General features: G+C 43.4%; 1 protein-coding gene across 1 annotated transcript in view; it reads right to left on the bottom strand.

The window, feature by feature from the left end:
• Positions 1–23,339, bottom strand: part of LOC144771874 (cilium assembly protein DZIP1-like) — a 1,571,028-nt gene that overhangs the window by 1,043,775 nt on the left and 503,914 nt on the right. Inside the window, exon 8 of the mRNA XM_078656123.1 lies at positions 22,640–22,789. Coding sequence (XP_078512249.1) covers positions 22,640–22,789 — 150 coding nt within the window. The remainder of the gene's footprint in view (positions 1–22,639; positions 22,790–23,339) is intronic.

The raw sequence follows: 23,339 nt of genomic DNA, 5'->3' as shown, positions 1-23,339 counted from the left end.
TTAAGCGGAGCGCGGTGTGTCAGGAGGCCATGCACTGCCGTTTTCCATGCACCTTCGTTAAAGCCTTATTATTTACATAGCGGAGCGCGGTGTGTCAGGAGGCCATGCGCTGCCGTTACACTATCTTGTACAGTACTTTCTTATTAAAGGAGAGGAATCCAGGGCAGCGGAGTTCTGTGGTGAAGCACTACGAACCGCCGTGTGCCATGTTCATTCATTGTTTAAAGGTCCAGTGCTTTGTGATGAATTCCAATTACAATCAGACTGAGTAATTTGGTCTCCAAAGATCGGAAGACTTGCAATAACCTTTGGAGCTTAATTGAGTCTTGTGGGAACTAAGGATCAAAACCTTTAGTTGTACTCATCTATTTTTTTTCTTTGGTGAAGTGAACTACCTTCTGACAAGACTATAAGTTTTGCTTAAATTACCTCTTGGATGTTATTTGTGATGGATCCATGTATCCAATATGGTATGTGGCATTTTGGGAACATCTAAAAAGTATAATAGAATGCAATGACTGTGTATAATGAAACTTATGATTGTTTTCTATGTTCGCAGATATGATTCAGAAAACAGAATCTGTCTAAAACTTCTCTGATGTTAAGAGGTCCTTTTGATACCTTACAGGTACCACGTCTTATAGTGAGATCATTTGAGAGTAGCCTTTTTATGAAAGGATTGTGTATAACTGTTTTGCTTGTGTCATTCCAGATCCTTTTCCCCTGCAGTTCCCTTCCCCTTCCTTCCCTCGCCTGATGGTTCGAACACCCTGTTATTATACTTCAGGGTGTTAGTAACGTCAGGAGGTGGACCCCTATGAGTAACGACCGGATCCTGCGGAGCATAACCTGACATAATTACGCGCCCACGAATTGTGCTCCGCCCGATCCGGTGGTTAAGGGATCATAGTTTCTATGGAGGATGTCCTCCAGGCATTGGTATTAGTGCAACAGGAGTTGGTTTCCTCTAGGGAGGAAACCGCAGCTCTGAGGGACAAGGTGGATAAATTAGCTAGGAATCCTTTTGATGCCTCCACATCCGCTCCATAGATACAGGTCACAGTACCCCCTCCTATTCCCTTGGCCTGTCCTGAAAGATACTCCGGAGACCCTTCCAAAACACAGGTGTTTCTAACACAGATTATGTTGCACTTTTCTTGCAAACCAGAAACTTTTCCCACCAATCATTCTAGAGTTGCTTTTGCAATTTCTTATTCTTATTTAAACGGAGATTCAGCAAATTGGGCTGTTCCTCTAGTGAGGGGTAACGATGACATGTTATCAGACTGGGCGGCTTTTCGGGCCGAGTTCGAAAAGGTGTTTGATAGACAGGTCACCACCTTTAGTGCAGATAAAGAACTTTTAGAGCTCAAACAAGGACGGCAGGACCTGGTCACCTACCTCACTACCTTTAATAGGCTAGTGGCCGAAACAGCTTGGCCAGAGGAGAAGAGGATGTCGCTGTTTTATCAGGGCCTAAGAGAAGGGCTGAAAGATATAATAGCACAAATAGATCCCCAACCTGTCACCTGTGCCGACATGATAAACCTATCCCTAAGATTAGATGGGAGACTGACTGAGCGTGGAGGAGAAAGAAGGAAGTGGGAGAGAGGTTATTAACAGTCCGACTTCTCTCCACGCAAGGCTGATAACGCACTAGAAGCAGGTAGTGAACCCATGGAGATAGGAGCAGTTAGAGCTCCTTTGTCCAGGGCAGAACGTGAAAGCCGTAGAACATTAGGCCTGTGCATGTACTGTGAGAAAAAGGGGCATTTCGTTAAAGAATGTCCGGTTAAACCAAAGAATACAGGGAGTTGGTCCAGAAACAAGAGAGTGGCGGTGTCTTCCATGTTACCTGATAAACCTCCTAAAGAAGGTGAGGTAGCTAAGAATTGGAAACTTCCTTCTCTCTCAGTGATGGCCTTACAGGACAATGAATCACACATTTTGCTTCCTATGACTTTGGAGAACCATGATCAGGTTAATCAAGTACTGGTTATGTTAGATTCAGGGGCCACAGGCAATTTTATTGATAGTGGTCTAGTCACTAATTTGGCTCTGCAGAGGGTTCGTAGAGACAACCCTGAGGAAGTATGGGCAGTGGACGGCAAACCTTTAAAATCCGGTCTTATCACTGAACAAACAGAAAGATTGGTACTGTCTGTTCCGGTTTGTAACAGGAAACACAGCGAGGAATTAACTTTGAATATAATAGAGGCTTCACAGTATGAAATCATCTTGGGTATGCCGTGGTTATGCCATCACAATTCCACAGTACAATGGAGGACCAAGACTCTACAATTTTTAGATCCTGAGTGTCAGAGTCACATAGTACAGAAACCCGACACTCATGTGATTGCTTTGTTGAGCTCGTACAATATAGCCACTGCAGCAGAAAAGGAGGTGGTTTTGCCCCTGTGTTATTAGGAATACAGCGATGTATTCAGCAAAATCATGGCAGAACAGCTGCCTCCTCACAAGGAATATGATTGTCGCATTGATTTGATAGATGGGGCCACTGTTCCTACTTGTCGAGTATATGCATTGTCAGTACCTGAAACTAAACACTTGAAAGACTACCTGGAACACTATGTAAACAAAGGTTTCATAAGACCATCTCGTTCTCCTGCTGCCTCCTCTTTGTTTTTTATCTCAAAAGAAAATGGTGAATTGAGGGCTTGCGTAGACTACCGCAGGTTGAATAAGATCACCGTTCGCAACAGATACCCCTTACCCCTCATTACAGTTTTGCTGGACCAAGTAAGAAACGCCAGAATATACACAAGGCTTGATTTACGTGGAGCCTACCACTTGGTTCGCATTAGGGCAGGGGATGAATGGAAAATTGCATCTAAGACCCATTATGGCCTATATGAATACCTAGTGATTCCATTTGGACTTTGCAATGCCCCTGCAGCTTTCCAATTTTTCCTGAATGATGTTATTGTTATTGTTATTGTTAAATTAAATGTATTAAGCGCACGTACGCCCATAGGCTTCATGGCGCTGTTGGAGGATTTGCAAAGACATAACATATAACAGAGAGAGCTCAAATTAACTATGGGTAGGCTTGCCTAAAAAGCCAAGTTTTGAAAGCCTGTCTGAAAGCCAACAAGTCTTCATGAAGTCTCAATGACAGAGGCAGAGAGTTCCAAAGGGAGGAGGCCAGGAAGTGAAAAGAACCGCTCCCTGGCGTTGTTTCCTAATGCGAGGCACCACCAACAAGTTCTTTTGACCTGAGCGTAGAGTACGAGAGGGGGTGTAACTCACAAGCAGGCTGCTAATAAATCCAGCGCCCTTACCTTGTAGAGCCCTAAAGATAATGCATCCAGCTTTAAAAGTTGCTCTCTGCGCTACTGGCAACCAGTGGAGACTGGCCAGACCCGGCCTGATGGACTGCCATTTGGGACTCTTACAGATCAGCCTGGCCGCTTGGTTCTGAACCAGTTGAAGTCTTTTGAGCTGCCCAACTGGAAGACCCAGATACAAACTGTTGGAATAGTCCAGACGGGACAGCACGAGAGCGATGATAACTTGGATCAGAGCAGGGTGAGTTAGTAGGTGGGCAATCTTCTTGATCTTACGAAGTTGGAAGAAACTTGAAGATACCACAGTCCCTACCTGACTTTTAAGCGAAAGATCTTCGTTAAAAGTAACCCCTAGGCTTTTTACTGTTTGGGACTTGGTTGGAGGATTTCCCATTTCTGGAGGCCAAAAATGTGGCCCCCAGTACAGTTCACTCTTCCCAGGCAAAATCAATTCAGTTTTGCCTGGGTTGAGTTTCAGGTGATTTAGGCTCATCCATCTCTGGATGTGGACCATGGCCTCCCGAAATTCGGTGGCAGCACCAGGGGAGTCCAGACAGAAGATCAATTGCAGATCATCTGCATAGTTGAAAATTAAAGCTCTAAACTTTCTTAATGAAAACAAAAAAGGGCGTAAATACAAATTAAATAAAAGTGGGGACAGGGACGATCCCTGAGGGACTCCACATTCATTTTTAATTTTAGGGGCTGTAAAGGTTCCTAATCTCACTGCCTGGGTGCGATCCGAGATAAATGACTTCAACCATCTCAAGGCCGAGCCTCTAAGGCCCGCCTGTTCGACACGGTCGACCAAGATGGTGTGGTCGACCATGTCGAACGCGGCCGATAGGTCAAGAAGTACTAGTGCTTGATGGATGTCCTTGTCCGCGTTGCATCTAAGTACATTCTGAACCGCCAAGGTCACCATCTCGGTCGAATGCCCCGGTCGAAACCCAGCTTGGTTGGGTTCTAGGTATTCAGTGGTTTCAACGAAGCTAGAAAGACAGCTAGCAACATGTGCCTCCAGGATCTTTGAAAGGAATGGCAACAAGGAAATTGGGCGATAATTTGATGAGTCATGAGGATCCAAGCCAGGTTTTTTGATCAAGGGAATGAGTAGGGCGTGTTTAAACCCTACAGGTACCTTTCCCTGATCAAGTGAGTCAATAAGCAGAGGAAGGATCCCCTGAGGGATGGCATGCCCTATTTCTGTGAAGATGTAGGGTGGGCAGATGTCGTCGGGTGAGCCAGACTTGACACGTGCCAGGAGAGCAGAGAATGTTTTAAAGTCTATGGCAGGGAAGGCATCTAATGTAGCGGGATTGTTAAAAATATCATCCAAGGAAGATGGTATAGGAGAACTTGCAATGTTGCGTTATATAGTTAAAATTTTTTCTCTGAAATATTCATTCAGAGAGTCGCACAACTTCTGGGTAGGAGCTATTGAGGGAGCTGTCCTATCATCATCACAGAGCTCATTAACTATATTAAATACATCTTTAGTTTTGTTAGAAGAGGTTAAAAATTTTTGGGAGAAGTAATTGGTTTTGTGTTGGTGCAGAATTTTTTGGAACTCCTTCCTGGCAGCGCAATACACCTTCCTATCTTGTGAGGAGTAATTTTGTCTCCATTTCCGTTCCTTTTGTCGTACCCCTAATTTAAGGTTTTTCAGTTCTTGGGTAAACCATTTGTGGGCGTCATTCCCTCTAATGCTAGAGACCAGTACTAGGGGGGCTGAGACATCAGCAGCGTGGCGTAGCCAGTTTGACAATGCTCTCTCACCAGTGTTCAGGTCATCATACGGCAAAGGAACGGATTTACTTAGAGCATCAATGAATCCCAGAAGGTCCATAGATTTCCATTTACGGAATTCTTTGCCCATGCATGGTCTGGACTTAACATTCCCTGGTAATTCTAAAGTGAAATGAATAACAAAATGGTCCGACCAAATGCATGAACTAATAACGGGGTTGGGTAATGGTAGGTTATGTGTCCAGATTTGGTCAAGGCTATGACCTTTATGGTGGGTAGGTGAGTGAATGTGCTGGGTTAGATTAAGATCTGTGAGCAGGTCTTTTAGTTCAGCAGCTTGGGTATCTGTATCTATGCTATCGAACCAGTAATTTAGATCCCCAATTAGGATGGTTTTAGAGTAATTGACTACATATGAGGCTAACTGCTCAACCAGAAGAGATGGATACTTGGCCATGTATTGGGGAGGGCGATATATCAGCACCAGGGTGAGGGCCCCACTTTCAGAGTCAAGCTTGATCACCAGGTTCTCGGTGTCCGGAAGGGTCAGAGAGGGTAATTCCCTAAAATGAAGGGATTTCAGGATAATAGCTGCTACGCCACCTCCCGCCTTCCCGGATGTACGATTAGCTGTCAAAATATAATAATCTGAGGGAAGTGCTGCAAGAATATCGGGAAGGGAGTGGGGGGTTAACCAGGTTTCAGCAAGTAAAAGGATATCAGGTTTTGCCTCCTTCAGGAATAGAAAAATTTCAATTTGGTTTTTAACCAAGGACCGGGTGTTGAGGTAGTAACAGCGCAAGCTGTGCGTTACCGTGGGTGCAAGTCGAGGCCCAGAAATAAATGGTAGGACAGGCTGAGCGTCGTTCGCTGGGGAGGGGGCTGGGGAAGGGAGGGAAGAGAGTCCTAGTCGTTGAATGCGTGCCGATATATGTGGAGGTAATGAGTACTGGCCAGAGCCATGGGGTATATGAGAACGCAGATTTAGAAGTTCCAAAGACGAGTACTTCACAAATTGGCCAGGGAGAGTGGGCCCGGGTCCCGGTCGGCCGCGGACGGGCGCAGACGGGCTTAACTCAGGCGCAACTCCGGCGCGCCTTCGTCGCGCCCGCTGCGCTCGTCCGCTGCGCTGACACATACTGGACCGTTAAGTAGGGGCGGAACTCGGGGGGTGTGGCGATGGTGACACTGGCCTCACCTCACCCGAGCAGCCCAGCCCAAGATGGCGCCCGCGGTGCTGAGAGCCCGCCGATGCGGTCAGCGTTCTGCCGGCTGCCGGTGCACTCAGGAGGAGTGAGCAGGTAAGCGTCCAGGGATCCGGGGAAAATAAGAGCCTAAAATGTCCAAAGAGAGAATATGTCTTGAGAGAATATGTGGATGTCTGTGTAGTAGTATACATCGATGACATCCTGATATATTCAAAGGAGGTAGAAGCACACACATCTCAGGTAGTTCTTATTCTTCAGAAGTTAAGGGAACACAATTTGTATTGCAAACTGAGTAAGTGTGAATTCGGGGTGACGGAAGTTGAATTCTTAGGGGTAATGCTTCATCCTGATGGGTTGCGTATGTCTGAACGTAAGCTGATGGCAGTGCAGAAGTGGCCCACTCCTAAAACCATGAAAGAAGTCCAGTGTTTTTTGGGGTTTGCTAATTACTACAGGAGATTTATCCTACATTTGTCTCAGTTAGCAGTACCCCTAACTCGCCTGCTTAAGAAAGGAGTGACATTTGATTGGTCACTGGAAGCAGACAAAGCTTTTGAATACCTCAAAAAGGCGTTTACCTCAGCCCCAGTCCTGGCCCATCCTAAACCTGAACTACCCTATGTAGTTGAAGCTGATGCATCAGATGAAGCAATAGGAGCAATATTGTCACAAAGAAGTCAGGACACTGGGCAATTGCATCCAGTTGCTTATCTATCCAAGAAGTTGAGTTCAGCTGAGAAAAACTACACCATTGCAGAGAAGGAATTGCTGGCAATTAAGAAAGCCTTCCAAGAATGGAGACAATATCTTTGGGAGGCTGTTTTCCCCGTCACTGTCTACTCAGATCATCGCAATCTTCAGTTTATGAAAACAGCCAGACACCTCACTCAGCGTCAGATGAGATGGATGCTGTTTTTTGCAGAGTATGACTTTGTAATAACATATAGACCTGGGAGTGAAAACAGGAAAGCTGACGCCTTATCCAGACAAGAAGAGGAGGATTCCTCTATTCGTTCTGCTCTGGAATCTATCATTGAACCCTCCAAAGTGGTTTGTGCACTAAGTGAAGAGAGCTTTCTGAGCAAGATAAGGAATGCAAAGACTAACTCTAACTGGGGTTCTTGGGCTGCCATGGATGGAAATAGAACCATAAAACAGGGCTTGCCTTTTGTTAATAACCGACTGTTCTTGCCCTCTATGGCATTACAAAAGGAGGCGTTCCAATGGTGCCATGTGTCTCCTCTGGCAGGACATCAGGGTGTGTTAAATACTATACATTTGACACAAAGACACTTCTGGTGGAAAACGCTGCAAAAAGACATTTCATCCTGGGTGGCGCGATGTGATGATTGTGCTCGATCCAAGAATGACAGTTGTAGGAGGAAGGGGAAACTGATGATAATGCCAACCCCTCGTAGACCATGGCAAAACATCAGTTTAGACTTGGTATGGTGTTGCCACCGGATCAAGGAAAAACAGCTATTCTTGTGGTGATCGATAGCCTCACCAAATTAGGTCACTTCATACCTTGTATCAACCTTCCTACGACAGGGCAAACAGCTCAATTGCTTTTCTCCGAAGTCATTAGGTTACATGGAATACCTGAAGTGATCATTTCAGACCGGGGCCCTCAGTTTATAGCTAGGTTCTGGAAGTACTGGTGTCAGGCCTTGCATATATCGTCATCACTGTCCATGAGTTTCCATCCTCAGACGGATGGACAAACTGAAAGGCTAAACCAAACTCCTTGTTGTGGATGGCAGAACTGGCCTATAACAACTCCTGGCATTGTTCTGTGGGTGTGTCCCCTTTTTATGCAACCTACGGATTTGATGCTTGTGTTCTTCCTATCAGTATACCTGGGTGTGTGTCTGAGCAACCAATGGTATACAGTAGAATGAAGAAGTTGCACACTGTACAACGCCAACTCACAAAGCATCTTGTCAAAGCCAAAGGAGAGTACAAGCGTTGGGCGGATGCCCATCGCAGTGAAGGTCCGGACTATCAGGTGGGGGACAGGGTATGGCTCTCAATGAAGAATATCCAATTCAAGCTCCGCAGTGTCTTTCATCCACGATTTATCGGGCCTTATGTCATTGTGAAGAAGGTTAACCCTGTGGCGTTCAAGCTGAAGTTGCCTGCCTCCCTTAGGATCCACCCAGTGTTTCATTGTAGTCTGCTGAAACCTGCATTATCTTCCGTGCGTCGTGCTCCACCGCCGGTTCTGGTTGATGGTGGTTATGAGTACGTGGTGAAGTGTATTCGTGACTCGAAGTGGCGGCGAGGAGCTCTGTGGTACCTGGTGGCTTGGAAGGGTTATTCGGCGGAGGAGGACTCATGGGAGCCGTGTGTGAATGTCCATGCACCAGCGGCCGTACGCCGTTTTCATGCGAGGTTCCCTGCCAAGCCTGGCCCTAGGAGGCGCTGAGGAGGAGGGCATACTGTCAGGATTCGCGATCTGATGCGCCTACCTAGTGGTAAAAAACTACAACTCCCATGATTCCCTGTGAGAGGGAGGTACTAGACGTGCTGGAGCGGATGCGCGTAATTCTGTTTCTGTTTCTGTTCCTGTTCCTGTTTCCTTCGCGTCCTGGATTTCCCTGTCTTCGCGTTGCGCTGTTCCTCGCTCTTCGGCAGGAGAGCGAAGGTACTTGGAAGTTCCTTCTTTCAGGCTTCGTGGAGTAGGGCGGTGAGTTTCTGAGTCACGCGGCTGCGCAATTACTGGCAAGGCATTACAGTGTGGGACGCGGTGTATCGGCCGGCCACGCGTTACCGTACACCGTGATATTATTTTGCCTTCACATCGAACTGCGGAGCGTGGTGTGTTAGGTGACCATGCGCTACCGTATCTTTCTTTCTTTAAGGCCTCCTCATCATTAAGTGGAGCGCGGTGTATCAGGAGGCCACGCGCTGCCGTTTTCCATGCAGCATCGTTAAAGCCTTATTATTTACATTGCGGAGCGTGGTGTGTCAGGAGGCCACGCGCTGCCGTTACACTATCTTGTACAGTACTTTCTTATTAAAGGAGAGGAATTTTGGGCAGCGGAGTTCTGTGGTGAAGTACTACGAACCGCTGTGTGCCATGTTCATTCATTGTTTAAAGGTCCAGTGCATTGTGATGAATTCCAATTACCAATCAGACTGAGTAATTTGGTCTCCAAAGATCTTATGACTTGCAATAACCTTTGGAGCTTAATTGAGTCTTGCGGGAACTAAGGATCAAAACTTTCAGTTGTACTCATCTATTTTTTTCCTTTGGAGAAGTGAACTACCTTCTGACAAGACTATAGGTTTTGCTTAAATTACCTCTTGGATGTTATTTGTGATGGATCCATGTATCCAATATGGTATGTGGCATTTTGGCAACATCTACTAAGCATAATAGAATGCAATGACTGTGTATAATGGAACTTATGATTGTTTTCTATGTTCGCAGACATGATTCAGAAAACAGAATCTGTCTAAAACTTCTCTGATGTTAAGAGGTCCTTTTGATACCTTACAGGTACCACGTCTTATAGTGAGATCATTTGAGAGTAGCCTTTTTATGAAAGGATTGTGTATAACTGTTTTGCTTGTGTCATTCCAGATCCTTTTTCCCTGCACTTCCCTTCCCCTTCCCTCGGCTGATGGTTCGAACACCGTGTTATTATACTTCAGGGTGTTGGTAACGTCAGGAGGTGGACCCCTATGAGCAACGACCGGATCACGGAGCATAACCTGACAAATGCCACCACTCGGTAACTGATACAAAGTCACTATAAAATCACCTGGCAGACGCGTTTCGGTGAATGCATTCTTTATTCCCAGCTTCGTGTTTGCCCGGTTGAATTTTCGCGGGGCTTTCACCTACTGTTTGCTGTCATCCTATTGGACCTCATTCATCCAATCAGAGTGCTGCTGGTAGTGTCTCTGTCACAGTAAGGTTTGAAGTTTTTGTGGGTCATTTAAAACCCCTAATAGTGATAACCGTAAGTCTCCACATATAGCGCATAAAGGCAGTCTCATTCAGTGAACGTAGGTTAAGTAACCGGTTCATGCATTTAGTAATGCCCTGACGATGTCAGCTGCGGCCCCGTCTTTTCACTATTACGGAGTCATTAATGGCGGTAATTTATTACCTGGAGGTGTCCCGTTCAGGAGAAATAGGCTGCTTTCTCCCTGATACCTCAATCCTGTTTTGGCTGGGGGGGGGGGGCGGCACCATGCGCCTTCAGCACCCCTCCCAAACAATTGTCGGCCAATGGCGCCGCTCCAGACTGAGAGGCCTGTCAGTGTGCAGTGCCGACCGCTACCAAACATCCAAAACCAATCCCGCCTCAGCACAGAAATGGATCTGACACTTGCTCAGGACCACTCCAGGTAAGCTTAATGCCACCACTCAGTAACTGGTACAAAATCACAATAAAAACACTTGGCAGGTGTGTTTTGGCGAGTGCCTTCTCCTTCTTCATAGCCAGCTTCGTGTTTGTCTGGTTGAATGTTCACTGGGCTTTCACATGCTGTTTGCTGTCATCCTACTGGATCTCATTCACCCAATCAGAGCCCTGCTGGTAGAGTCTTTGTCACAGTAAGGTTTGAAGTTTTTGCTGGTCATTTAATATATATATAGTTAGGCTCACTATTCAGTTGTGCAAAAACAGAGAAATTCAGCAGTTACAGTTATCTGAGCTAACTATAACTCAATCTATATACCACTGTTCAGGGAAAACCAAGGGGCAATTGTATGGAATTGTAATGTAACGCAGCGCAGCAAGTAACCTTGCTGCACTGCATTACAGGGAAAGAGCAGAAATGTGCTGTATTTATTGCAATACAGCACATTCCTCTCCTTTCCCCAGTGTTAGAGCACAGTGGGCTGCCTAGTGGCAATGCAGGCATCCTTGCACCAAGGTGCAAGGCTGCCTATGTTGCATGCAGGAATATTTGTGTCCAGGGAGGGCCACTTTCCTGAACAAAAACAATCCTGAGAGGCATATGCCTCTTTCTATGTATGCGGTACAAAAGGGGGTGGTGATGGACGGAGCATCTGAATCAATCAAACACTCACACCCAGTCAAAAGATCTGGGTTTAATCCATCACCGTTCTTTAGCCCACTCTGCCACCCCAGTTCAGACATGGCTATATGCAAATCAGTCTGACCCTGTGCCTCATGGGAACAGTCCAGCCCGAACATCTTTCTATGTATGCTGCAGAATGCAGCCCACAAGGAAAAAGTAATGAGGAGAAATACCAATATTTCTCCCTGTTAAGCCTCCCCTGAGAAGGCTGTCTTTTCATCACATTCCCAGGTTTACCACTTTTGGTAAATCTGGGAATGCCTCACACCCACTGAATGCCCATATAAGGCCTTCCCAGGTCAGGGTAATACAATGCAGCGATTTGTGGTGCATTGTAATACTCCAGATTAATGAAACCACTATTGGCCATGCAAAGTGACCATGTCTGACTTTATAAATCTCTTTTTTGAATTGCGCCTCTCTTGCACCACAATGTGTGGTGCAAGAGCAACGCAACAGTGCTCATAAATATGGCCCCTAGTTTCTCCTGATACTTAAGCCTTATTACATAACTAATGACCAAATATGGACACTCTTTACCTGTATCAAACCCCTGACAGTCTTTGAACCAACATTGAGAAAAGAAGTGAATAGGAGTAGAAAAATGGGAACCTTTAACACTGTTAACTCTATGGAGAGTTTACTCTGTACCACATTGTTTGTATGCAGTAAAACTCTCATGGTAAATACACCACAGAGTATTAAAAAGTATCTACTAAATACGGTGTAAACTCTATGAAAAGCTTGTCCAAAGAGTGATTGGTCACTTAAAATAACCAAGGTCTGTAGGTGCTAAAGATCATATTACCTGCAAGCTTCACACTGTGGTGAAAACAGTGTTTGGATAAAAAAAACGGATTAGAAACATCAAGTTGCAGAAATATTGAGGAAAAAATATGGTGATACAGAAATATCGTTGTCAAGAATATTGATTTTTCAGGTGAGTAATAGCATTTTCAATAATATTGTTGTGAACATTATTTTCTATAATATAGATGTAAATAATATTGTTTTTCAACTATATTTATGTGTGTTAGTTCATATATAAATGTTGTTTTTATTGTGTGTATATTTATTAATAACATTTTTAAATACAGTTTGTAATTTTTAGTGATTTTTAAGTTTTTAATGTAATTGCTAATATTCATTTAAATTGTTGTAGTGGTTTGCTAGGTTTGTAGGGGTGTAGGTTGGGAAGTTAATCAGTTATAAAAAGTTAATGATTAGTTATCAATGTATTATTAACTACTTAATTGATTATTAGTTATGTAAATTGTTTAACAATTTTAGTTTTTTAAATTATATATTAGGTGCGACCACCCAGTTTGTAAGGGTATAGGGTAAGAAGTTACTAAAGTGATAATTAATGAAAAATGTATGAATAATGTATTAGTAGTTAACTGATTATTAATTATGTAATTTATATAACAATTGTATTTTTTAAGTTATATATTAGGTGCAGACTGCTGGGTTTGCAGTGGTATAGGGTGGGATGTTAATTACTAAAAGGTGGCACAGACTAGAGTGGGAATAGTAAGCATTAACTCTCCGGAATTCAATGCATTCCCTACTATTACACAGATGAAGCAGGAATAGTAACTTTTACCCCTCCGGAGTACAACAATTTCCCTACTGTTGCACAGACTGGAATGGGAATAGTAAATGTTACCTCTTCGGAGTCCAACCCTTTCCTTACTGTTCCCAGGTTAGTGGCAGTTGCCTGGTGCCATTGGGATACAACGCACACTAGGAGATACATTGCGGCAACTGTGGAGCATAATAATTTATGTTGAAACTCTGCTGATGCAATTTATTTTCATTTTACTTCACTTTGGGCCAGATGTAGGTAGAATAGATTTACCGATTCTTAATTACCGAAAATTACCGAATTTTACCGATTCGGTAATTAAGAATCGATAAATCTGAGGGGTGGATATGTAGGTATTTCAGATGTGCTGGAATAACGATTCGGAAATATTCGGTATTTACCGATTCGGTAAATACAGAATCGGTAATGCCCATTCATTCCTATGGGCTTTGGAGCCCATAGGAATGAATGGGCATTACCGATTCGGTATTTACCGAATCGGTAAATACCAATTTTCACAAGGGTGCAGGGGGTGTCACTTTGACACCCTCTGGCACCCCCAAAACAGACTCGGGTGCCATGTGGCAGGCATACATGCCCTAAGGGCAGGTCTGCCTGTCACATGGCATAGGTGTGCATGCACACATGTGCATGCACACCGGAATCGGTATGTTACCATCAAATTGGATTTGATGGTAAAATACCGATTCGGTAAAGCCTCTGGGACTCAGAAGAGTCCCACCTACATCTGGGTACCTCAGATTCGGTAAATTTACCGAATTTTTATTTTACCGATTCGGTAAAATTACCGAATCGGTAATTTTACCGAATCGGTAAAAAAATGCCCCCTATATACCTGTTACCCATTTACCGATCGGTAACGGCCAAAATCGGCCGTTACCGGTCGGTAAATAGCCTGAAACGGCCACCTACATCTGGCCCTTTGTTTTTAAAATTGGAAACTGTGATATTTGCACTACTGCGGCACGCTGCAGAGCAAAGGCAGGCGCTTAGCTTTTAAATTTGATCACAAATTGCTGATTGTCGCGCAGTGGGTTCTTACCGCTGGGTTGAGCCCTTCCGCCCCGGTCCATCGAGGCTCTCTTGCCGTTTGTGTGGAGGGTGGCTCTCTCACCGCGGCTACTCGTGCCGGTCCGGTGGAGAGCGGGCGCCATATTGGAAGGAGCCTGAAGGACACTGGACCAGAGTAAGCGGTCCAGTTGCCTGAGGCTTCCTCCCATAAAACGATTGCGGTGTGCTGCTTCCGAGTGGTTACCAGGTTAGTGGCAGTTGCCTGGTGCCATTGGGATACAACGCGCACTAGGAGATACATTGCGGCAACTGTGGAGCATAATAATTTATGTTGAAACTCTGCTGATGCAATTTATTTTCATTTTACTTCACTTTGTTTTTAAAATTGGAAACTGTGATATTTGCACTACTGCGGCGCGCTGCAGAGCAAAGGCAGGCGCTTAGCTTTTAAATTTGATCACGAATTGCTGATTGTCGCGCAGTGGGTCCTTACCGCTGGGTTGAGCCCTTCCGCCCCGGTCCATCGCAGCTCTCTTGCCGTTTGTGTGGAGGGTGGCTCTCTCACAGCGGCTACTCGTGCCGGTCCGGTGCAGAGCGGGCGCCATATTGAAAGGAGCCTGAAGGACACTGGAACCAGAGTCAGCGGTCCAGTTGCCCGAGGCTCCCTCCCATAAAACGCAATGTGTCTTAGGGAGCGCAGCGGACGAGCGCAGTGGGCACGACGATGGCGCGCCGAAGGTGCACCTAAGGTAAGCCCGTCTGCGCCTGTCCGCGAGCGTCTGGGACCTGGGGCCATAGACTCTGGACAAAATCTTACCTACTCTACTTCGGACCTAGTTGCACTCAGACCTATCGGTAAGCTATGTCCGCCATTATCCCCGCACACACTAAAACGTATTTTCCAACTAGGTATATCCAAAGTTACCACTGCCATAGATCCCTTACTTATGAATACATCATGCACAGACCAGGGTATACTTAATAAACAGACTCCGGAGTTCCGCTGCATCTACCTTAATACCAGGTCGATGATTAAACATCAGGTAGACATTTTTCTATTATTGACCGATGAAAAACCAGATATGCTTTTTCTGACTGAAACCTGGTGTACCTCTGACTCATTACCAGACATACTTGCATCTCTTCCCTCTGATTACTATATTCTCTCTGCCAACCGTCCACCAGGAAAAACAGGGGGGGGAGTAGCTGCTAATATTCGTAAAATCCACCAATTCAGAGAACTCTCACCTTTATCTCTTCCAGACACGGAGAATATTGTTATTAAGCTAAATGCTAACAGTGGGGCGCTAATACTGGTTTTAGTATACCGTCCTCCGCAGTATATGGCCACTTTTCCTTCTCTCTTAGTAGAACAATTGGCCTCTTGCGTTGTCAATTACTCTAAAATTCTTTTAATTGGGGACCTGAATTATTGGTTTGACAACGTAACATCAAACCCCCAAGCAGCAAAAATCAAAGATTTATTATCGGACCATAATCTGATACAGCACATCCACTCTCCGACTCATCAGAAAGGCCATAGTCTGGATCAAATCTGGTCATATAATCTGCCTTTACCTTTGCCCTCTATACATCCTTGTAGTTGGTCAAACCATTTTTTCATTCATTTTTCTTTTATCATAGAAGGGACTATCAAATCTAGGCCACAAGCGGGCAGACAAATTCGGAAATGGAGGTCTGCAGACTTACCCGCATTCCTAAAAACTCTGGCTACCACCCTTCCCCCTCAGGACAAGGACATAGAATCTAATGAAAAGGCACTCTCACAATGGCTATGCCAAGCGGCAAATCTTTATGCTCCTTTGGTAAGCTTTCCCAAATCACGAGGGAAGGAGGCCCACAAATGGTTTACTCCATAACTGAAGAAATTAAAACTTAGGGGCATATTACCAACCAATAGAGATAATTTTTGTCTCTAACTTGTTTAGAGACAAAAATTATCGCCGCACATCGGCGATTTTTATCGCAGATAAACCTTGCTATTATCAAGGTTTATCGCAAATGCGATAAAAAACGGCCGCAATGCATGAATATCGCTGAAAAGTCAGCGATATTCATGCATTATCGAGCAAATGCTCTTAGCCATGTTATCCACCTCCCATTGGATAACATGGCTAAGAACTGCTCCTGGGCAAGTGTTAGCTTTTGGAGATATTCGCGCTTAGCGCGAATATCTCCAAAAGTTGGTAATAGGAGATAGCAATGTTAGCGACTGTTTTCAGTCGCTAACATCTTGGCACGCCCACTTTGCATGTCATTAGTGATAAATATCACTGACATGCAAAGCGGGGCCCAAGATGGTCACTATCTCCTATTAGCTGTCGCTAACTGGTGTTAGCGACAGCTTGGTAATAGGGAGATAATTTTATCTCTGCTTTCTTGGCTTTTAAAGCCAAAAAAGCGGAGATAAAGCCCCTTGATAATATGCCCCTTAGTAATAGACAGAAAGAAAGGAAATGGAGAACAAACTACCTACCGCAGGACAAGGAGACCTATTGCATAGCCAGGAAAATGTATCAAAAAACGCTTTTAAAACACAAGACTGATTACTTTTCTGCAAAAATCATGAACTCCTCGAATAAATCAAAGGAGATATTTGAAATTGTAAATGATCTCTGCAATGATGATAGGACAGCCCCCCCTATAATCCCTACCCAAAAACTATGTGAATCCTTGAATTACTTTTTTAGGGATAAAATTATTACTTTTAAACAGAACATAATCAGTTCTCCCATTTCAACCCCACTAATTGACATATTTTATAACCCTCATACAATGGATACCTTCTCTCCTATTGAGCCTTAAACCTTTTCGGAACTCTTGGTACGTGTGAAATCTGGATCACCTGATGATATTTGCCCCCCCACATCTTTAAAGAAATAGGACTTGCTATCCCTCAAAGTATTCTTTCCCTATTAAATGAATCACTTGCGCAGGGTAAGGAACCCAGCAGTTTCAAGCAGGCCCTGCTGATTCCTCTAACAAAAAAATCAGGTATTGATCCACAAGACCTTACAAACTACAGGCCGATCTCCCTCTTACCCTACCTATCAAAAATTCTGGAGGCTCATGTTTCTAACTGCCACTCGAATTTTATTGAACTAACTGAATATTTAGAACCGAATCAGGCAGGCTTTCGCCCATGCCACTCTACCGAGACAGTGATACTTGCAGTCCAGAATACCCTGAGATCCAACTCAGACAGAGACGCTCATCAGGCATTGGTGCTCCTTGATTTGTCGGCTGCGTTCGACGCGGTTGACTATTCTATTCTTGTCAACCGTGTCGAGCAGGCTTGCCTCAGGGGCCCTGCCCTGAGCTGGCTGGAATCTTTCATCTCTGAACGTACTCAGTCAGTTAGACTGGGGTCATTCACAACCCCAAAAACTGTCTCTACCTGTGGTGTCCCCCAGGGATCATCCCTGTCCCCACTGCTTTTCAATTTATATTTACGTCCATTACTGTATTCCTTGAAAAATCATAGAGTTACAATTTTTAACTATGCAGATGACTTGCAATTGGTTTTCTCACTGGACTCCCCTGATGCTGTGGTGGATTTTCAGGAAACCATGTCTCATGTCCAGAGATGGATGAATTTGAATCACCTCAAACTTAACCCGGGCAAGACAGAACTTGTCTTGCCCGGGAGAAGTGAAATCATTCGGGGTATCCACTTCTGGCCATCAGACATGGGAATTCCACCCATTAAATCCCACACAGTTAAGAGCTTAGGGGTGACTCTCAGTGAGGATCTTTCGCTAAAAAGTTATATAGGGATGGTAGTTTCATCCAGTTTCTTTCAACTGAGAAAGATAAAGAAAATCTCCCATCTCTTAACTCACTCTGCCTTGATTCAGGTAATTACTGCGTTAATACTATTGCGGCTTGATTTTTCAAACAGCCTGTACCTTGGTCTCCCAGTAGGTCAGTTGAAGAGACTACAATACGTTCAGAACCAGCAGCCAGGCTCATTTGTAAGCAATCTAAATGGCAATCCATCAGATCAGGATTAGAAAAACTTCACTGGCTGCCAGTAGCTCAGAGAGTTACATTCAAAGCTGGTTGTATCATTTTTAAAGCCTTGCAGGGTAAGGGCCCGAAATTCATTAGGAATTTGGTTGGCAAATATATCCCTTCACGGAATCTTCGCTCGGCCCACCAAGAATTGCTAACGATTCCTTTATACAGGAAGAAACGTCAGGGCTGCAGCAGTTTCCATTTTCTGGCTTCCTCTTTATGGAACTCCTTACCACTCTCACTAAGACTGAGCGATGATCTTCTTTCCTTCAGACAGGCTTTTAAAACCTTGCTTTTAAGACAAGCTTATTTTTAGTATAAATTGATGTGAAAACCACCTTTGCTTAATGTACCTAGGTGTTATGTTGTGTTCCTAAAAACTTCAGTAGCGCCATGAAGCCCACGGGCGTACGAGCGCTGTACAAATAAAAATTTAACATAACATAACATAACTGTTGCACAGACTGGAGTGGTAATAGAAAGTTTACCCCTATGAAGTCCAATGCTTTATCTACTGTTGCACAGACTGCAATGGGAATGGAAACTTTTACCCCTCCAGAGTACAGCGATTTCCCTACTGTTGCACAAATTGGAGTGGGAATAGTTAATTTTACCCTTCCGGAGTCCCACGCTTTCCCTACTGTTGCACAGACTAAAGTGGGAATAGTAAATTTAACCCCTCCAAAGTTCAACTCTTACCCTAATGTTGCAAAGAATCTAGTGGGAATAGTAAATGTAACCCCCCCCCCCCCAAAGCCCAATGCTTTTCCTTCTGTTGCACAGACAGGAGTGGTTATAGTATATGCATTATTCCCAGATTTATTTTTAATGTTGTTTAAATTAATCTAATATCATTATTTGTTTAATTTTAGAATATTTGTATATGTATATATGTATAGTTTTTGTATAGTTTTGTTTTTTAATTTTGTTCATAAATGTTTTTTATATTCAGTTTTGTAATTCATTTAATATTTTTAATTTGGTTTGTAAATTGTTTTATGTTTATGTATTTATATACAAATATATATGCGATCAAGTCCCCTGTGAGGGACGAAACGCGTCATGGCTGCTTCGCTGTTCCTGGAACCTGAATAACCAGCAACTGATGAGCCACGGTGGTCTGCGCTCTTTTCTTTGCCTTTTCTGCACTGGCTACTTTGGAGAGAGTTCTTTTGCAATATATATATATATATATATATATATATATATATATATATATATATATATATATATATATATATATATATACATATAAATATTATTTTTACATATACACATATATGCTTGTTATAGTAGGAAATAAACAAACATTGATATCATGTAAAAAAACAAATATATACACACATATATATACTGTGTGTATGTTTATATAAGTAAAAAAGAAGCAGCGAAATCTGGGTAGCTCCCAAGTTTAAGTGGGGAGCAGCTCCTGTATAGATCACCCTACAAACCAGCGACACTCTAAATTTGCTCACCTCAAAGTCTGCTTTACTATCAAAGTCTTAATGCATAGGATTTGCACAGTGCCATCCATGCTGAGATAGAAAGGGACAAAGTATTTTGCCATTACTACAGCAAAGGGCCGATTACTGGTTGTACAGCCAAACCCATGGTGTGACTGCCCACCAAATCAGGAGTAAAATCCTGGTCTGGCGGGCGGTGTTTCAGCGGTCTCAGTGCGGCAGTCTGCAAGGCTCATAGAAGAGCATATAATGCAGACTGCCGCAGTCAGAACACTCACTGCACTTACCTGCACGGTGTGGCACACATGCAAATACAAGGGGGGAGGCACTACATGATTACCCCCACCGCATACACCCCTGGCCCAAATCCGGCAGGGGGCGTTGCCTTTCTGTCACCCTTTTCATGGCAGGATCAACACAATGAAAAGGGTAACAAAAATGCAACTCCTAATATGCTCAGCTGTGCCAGCAGCAGCACTGCCAGCATATTACAGTCCGTTGCATACTGCGGTCCCAGCAGGATCCTTGATCCTGGTGGTGCTGACGGTCTTGTGACAGTCCGCCTGCCGCAGTCCTAATACTGCGGGCCTTCCCGCTGTGTGGCTGTGGTGAGACCACCACCACAGGTTAGGCTGTCCTATGGACCGCCAAACACGTAATCAGGCCAAAATTCTTTAAGCATAGGATTAGCACAGTGCCATCCACACCGAGCTGTAAAATTCCAAAAGCCTTATACCACTGCAGGCACTGTATTACAGCTTTGAATTGGTAAAATACCAACCAAATCAACCTGAAATTAATAGAAGCAACCCATGACCAGTGTTTCGCTATTATTACAACTCTTCAGTGAGGTTTACCTATGTCTAGACACAAGGGAGCACCCAGTATATATTTATATTTATATAACTATATATTTATATATATATATTATTAAATGTTACTTACATTTATTTCATTTATAATATATCAATATTATATATTCAACTACTTAAGGTTTACTATATTAAAATATATACATATACTCAAAAACAATGTTTTTAAACGATATTAGTGTAAAGCAATATTTGTTTCTGACATGTTTCCACTTACCATTATAAGAATAGGGAAATTATACTTTTGTTATTGATATTTTTGACTCAATATTTATGTACCTCGATATTGTAGGAATGGATATTCTGTCCAAGATCTGGTGAACAATGTAAGCTAGGCCATCTTCTGAAGCAAAACAAGGACATGTACATTGTTAGTACCTGCTGCACACAGTCTTCTATGTTAAGCAGAAACTGTCATGTTGAGACAATTCTGTCTAATAACTCAAGGCTGCCTCCAATACTTAGGGCCTTAATAAGATGGTGCGTGGATCACCACTGGCAGGCCGTCAGTGGTGGGCCATCCGACATCCACGGCATCGGTCTGACCGCCGGATTACGATGACGGCGGTCAGCGCAATGCCTTTGGAGGGACTGACCTCTGCCTCAACACGATCAAGGCTCACGTTGGTGCATCGGTCGGAGTCCTAATCCCTACGATGGAGGCGGTGCCTGTGCAGGCACCACCGTAGGGATTGGGATGTCCCTTTCTGACAGCCTTTCCATGTCAGCCTTTCCGACATGGAGGGCTGCCGGAATGAGACTTTGGGGGGCCCTAGCAGGGCATCCATAGGCCTCCCCTATATGTCCTGGGGGCACATGTGGTGCCCCCCCCAAGCATCTATGTACTGTAATGCCAGGCACCACATGGTGCCTGGCACATGTTGCATAGATGTTTAGAAACATAACCTTTACCATTGCAGCCCATTTCCTTGCCGCAGCACAAGCTGCAATGATAAAGGCTGGTCGTCACATCATAATATTGTGAGTGGAACTACTGACTACTTGTTCAACCATTCCACTTCCAAAATGGTTAGAAGCTAGTCCAACTGACATTTTAATAAGGCCCTTAGTATGTAATACGTACAATCTTTGCCCTGCTGGAAACTTTTTCAGATGTACCCAAAAACTTGTGTGGAATATAATAAGCACAAGTAAACTGTCACCTGCACACAGAGTTAGTCTTCGTCTTAAAAACAAAGATTTGTAACATTTTCAATACCTCTTCACACCTATGCTGAATTAGGAACATGTGGTTTTGGTAAACGCCTATACCAATTAGATGGACATAGACTTTACAAAATAGTAGAAAAGTAATATGGTAGTTACCGACCTCCATGTAAACTATAAAACAAACTTACACACTCATTGGATGATATCATATCATCAGTGATGTAATAAATGATGTCATAGAACATGTCAAGAATGATGTAATATGTGAGATCATAACCAGTACATGGCGGGGAAGCAAGTTATAGTTAGCGCTGCTAACTATAACTGGTGAATTTCTGTGTTTTTTTTGTTGTAAACGTTAATATTGTCACTCACAAATTCAAAACGCTTACGTAACTATAACGTTACTGTAACCTTTGTTTTGTTCAGTGACTATATATATATATATCTATATATATATAGATATATATATATATATATAGAGAGAGAGAGAGAGATAGATTAAGAGAAAGATAGAGACAGCGAGCGACAGAGACAGAGAGTACCATATGTACATGCTATATTTACAATAAACTAGATAACAGGTATACATTTTAAGATACACGGATACACAGTAGGCTCAGACCACTGTTAACACTCAACTTGGAAATTGAAATAGGATTATTCCATATCTTTCTCACAGCGATCCCCTCACCGCAGAACTAAATATTCTTAGTTAGCCTCTGTAAAGCAGTATAATAGTATATTTTCACTTATGAGCATGCACATATTACTTGCTCTCTCTACTTTTTTTTTACTGAGGTAGTTTTCTAATATGAAGGCTCAATTTAAATTGTCAGGTTGTGCACAACACCAATGAATGGGACCTAATTGAACTAAAATTCATTACAAACGAGAATCGTCAAATATGTTTTTCTTTATCATTTAACATAGTATGTAATTCCCTGGATAACTCTTAGTTATTGTATTATATATTTTCAATTAGATGCAAGAATTAGGGGTTATGGTGTGCTAATAAATTGATGACAAAATTACAAACGAAAATGGCTATAAAATATCTATGCGCAAAGCAAAGCAAAAAAAAGAGAGGCTCGGGCTGAATATTTATCCCCATGCCCCACATAAAATGTAATTTACAAATTATACAGACCAGCTCTTGGTACTTTTTGTAACAACAGATCGTCGCGTCTCGTTGTTCAATTATCTTGAATAGCTCTTCCTTCTCTTTGGCGTAGCGGGCATCACTATCTTCTTGTTGTTTTATTAATGCAACTCTGGATTGTTCGGCTTGGAACAGGAGCTGCAAACAAACAGTATTCGGAAAATTAGTAAACGTAATTGTAGTGAAGAATTCCCAAAAAATCACGGTCCACCTGTTAGTTTTAAACTGTATTTATTTCAAGTTGCTTGGTACAAGTTGAAGCAATAATGTCATGGAAGAAGTTTCCTGCTGGCATTTTGGTACAAAGAAAGAATGCATGTGCGTGCATGCGTGCTTGTGTTGCTGGGTGACATGTGTGGAGCACCTTTCCTAGGCTTGGCTGCCACGTTTTCATTGTGCTTATGTCTGATAATCAGTTTCGTGTCATCAGTTTGGTTGTGTTACAATCAGGGCACAAGTCCTAAAAAAAGAAGTGAGGGGACTCTTCAACTTAGGAAATATCACAGAAAGTGACATCACGGCGCATGGCACCGCAGGAAGTGACATCACAGGAAGTGCCAGGATAGTGCTTCTAATTGAAAACCAGTTGCATCCCCTGGTGCACACCTTCTCTCCTTGGTAGTAAAACAAGGATTCCTAATTAATAATAAAGAAAGATTGTCTTCAACATGTTCCTTGATGCAGTTTG

The sequence above is a fragment of the Lissotriton helveticus genome, chromosome 8 (genome assembly GCF_964261635.1).
Source record: "Lissotriton helveticus chromosome 8, aLisHel1.1, whole genome shotgun sequence".
Classification (NCBI taxonomy): domain Eukaryota; kingdom Metazoa; phylum Chordata; class Amphibia; order Caudata; family Salamandridae; genus Lissotriton; species Lissotriton helveticus.
The sequence above is the reverse complement of the archived record's forward strand: the minus strand, read 5'-3'. Positions and strand labels throughout refer to the sequence as shown.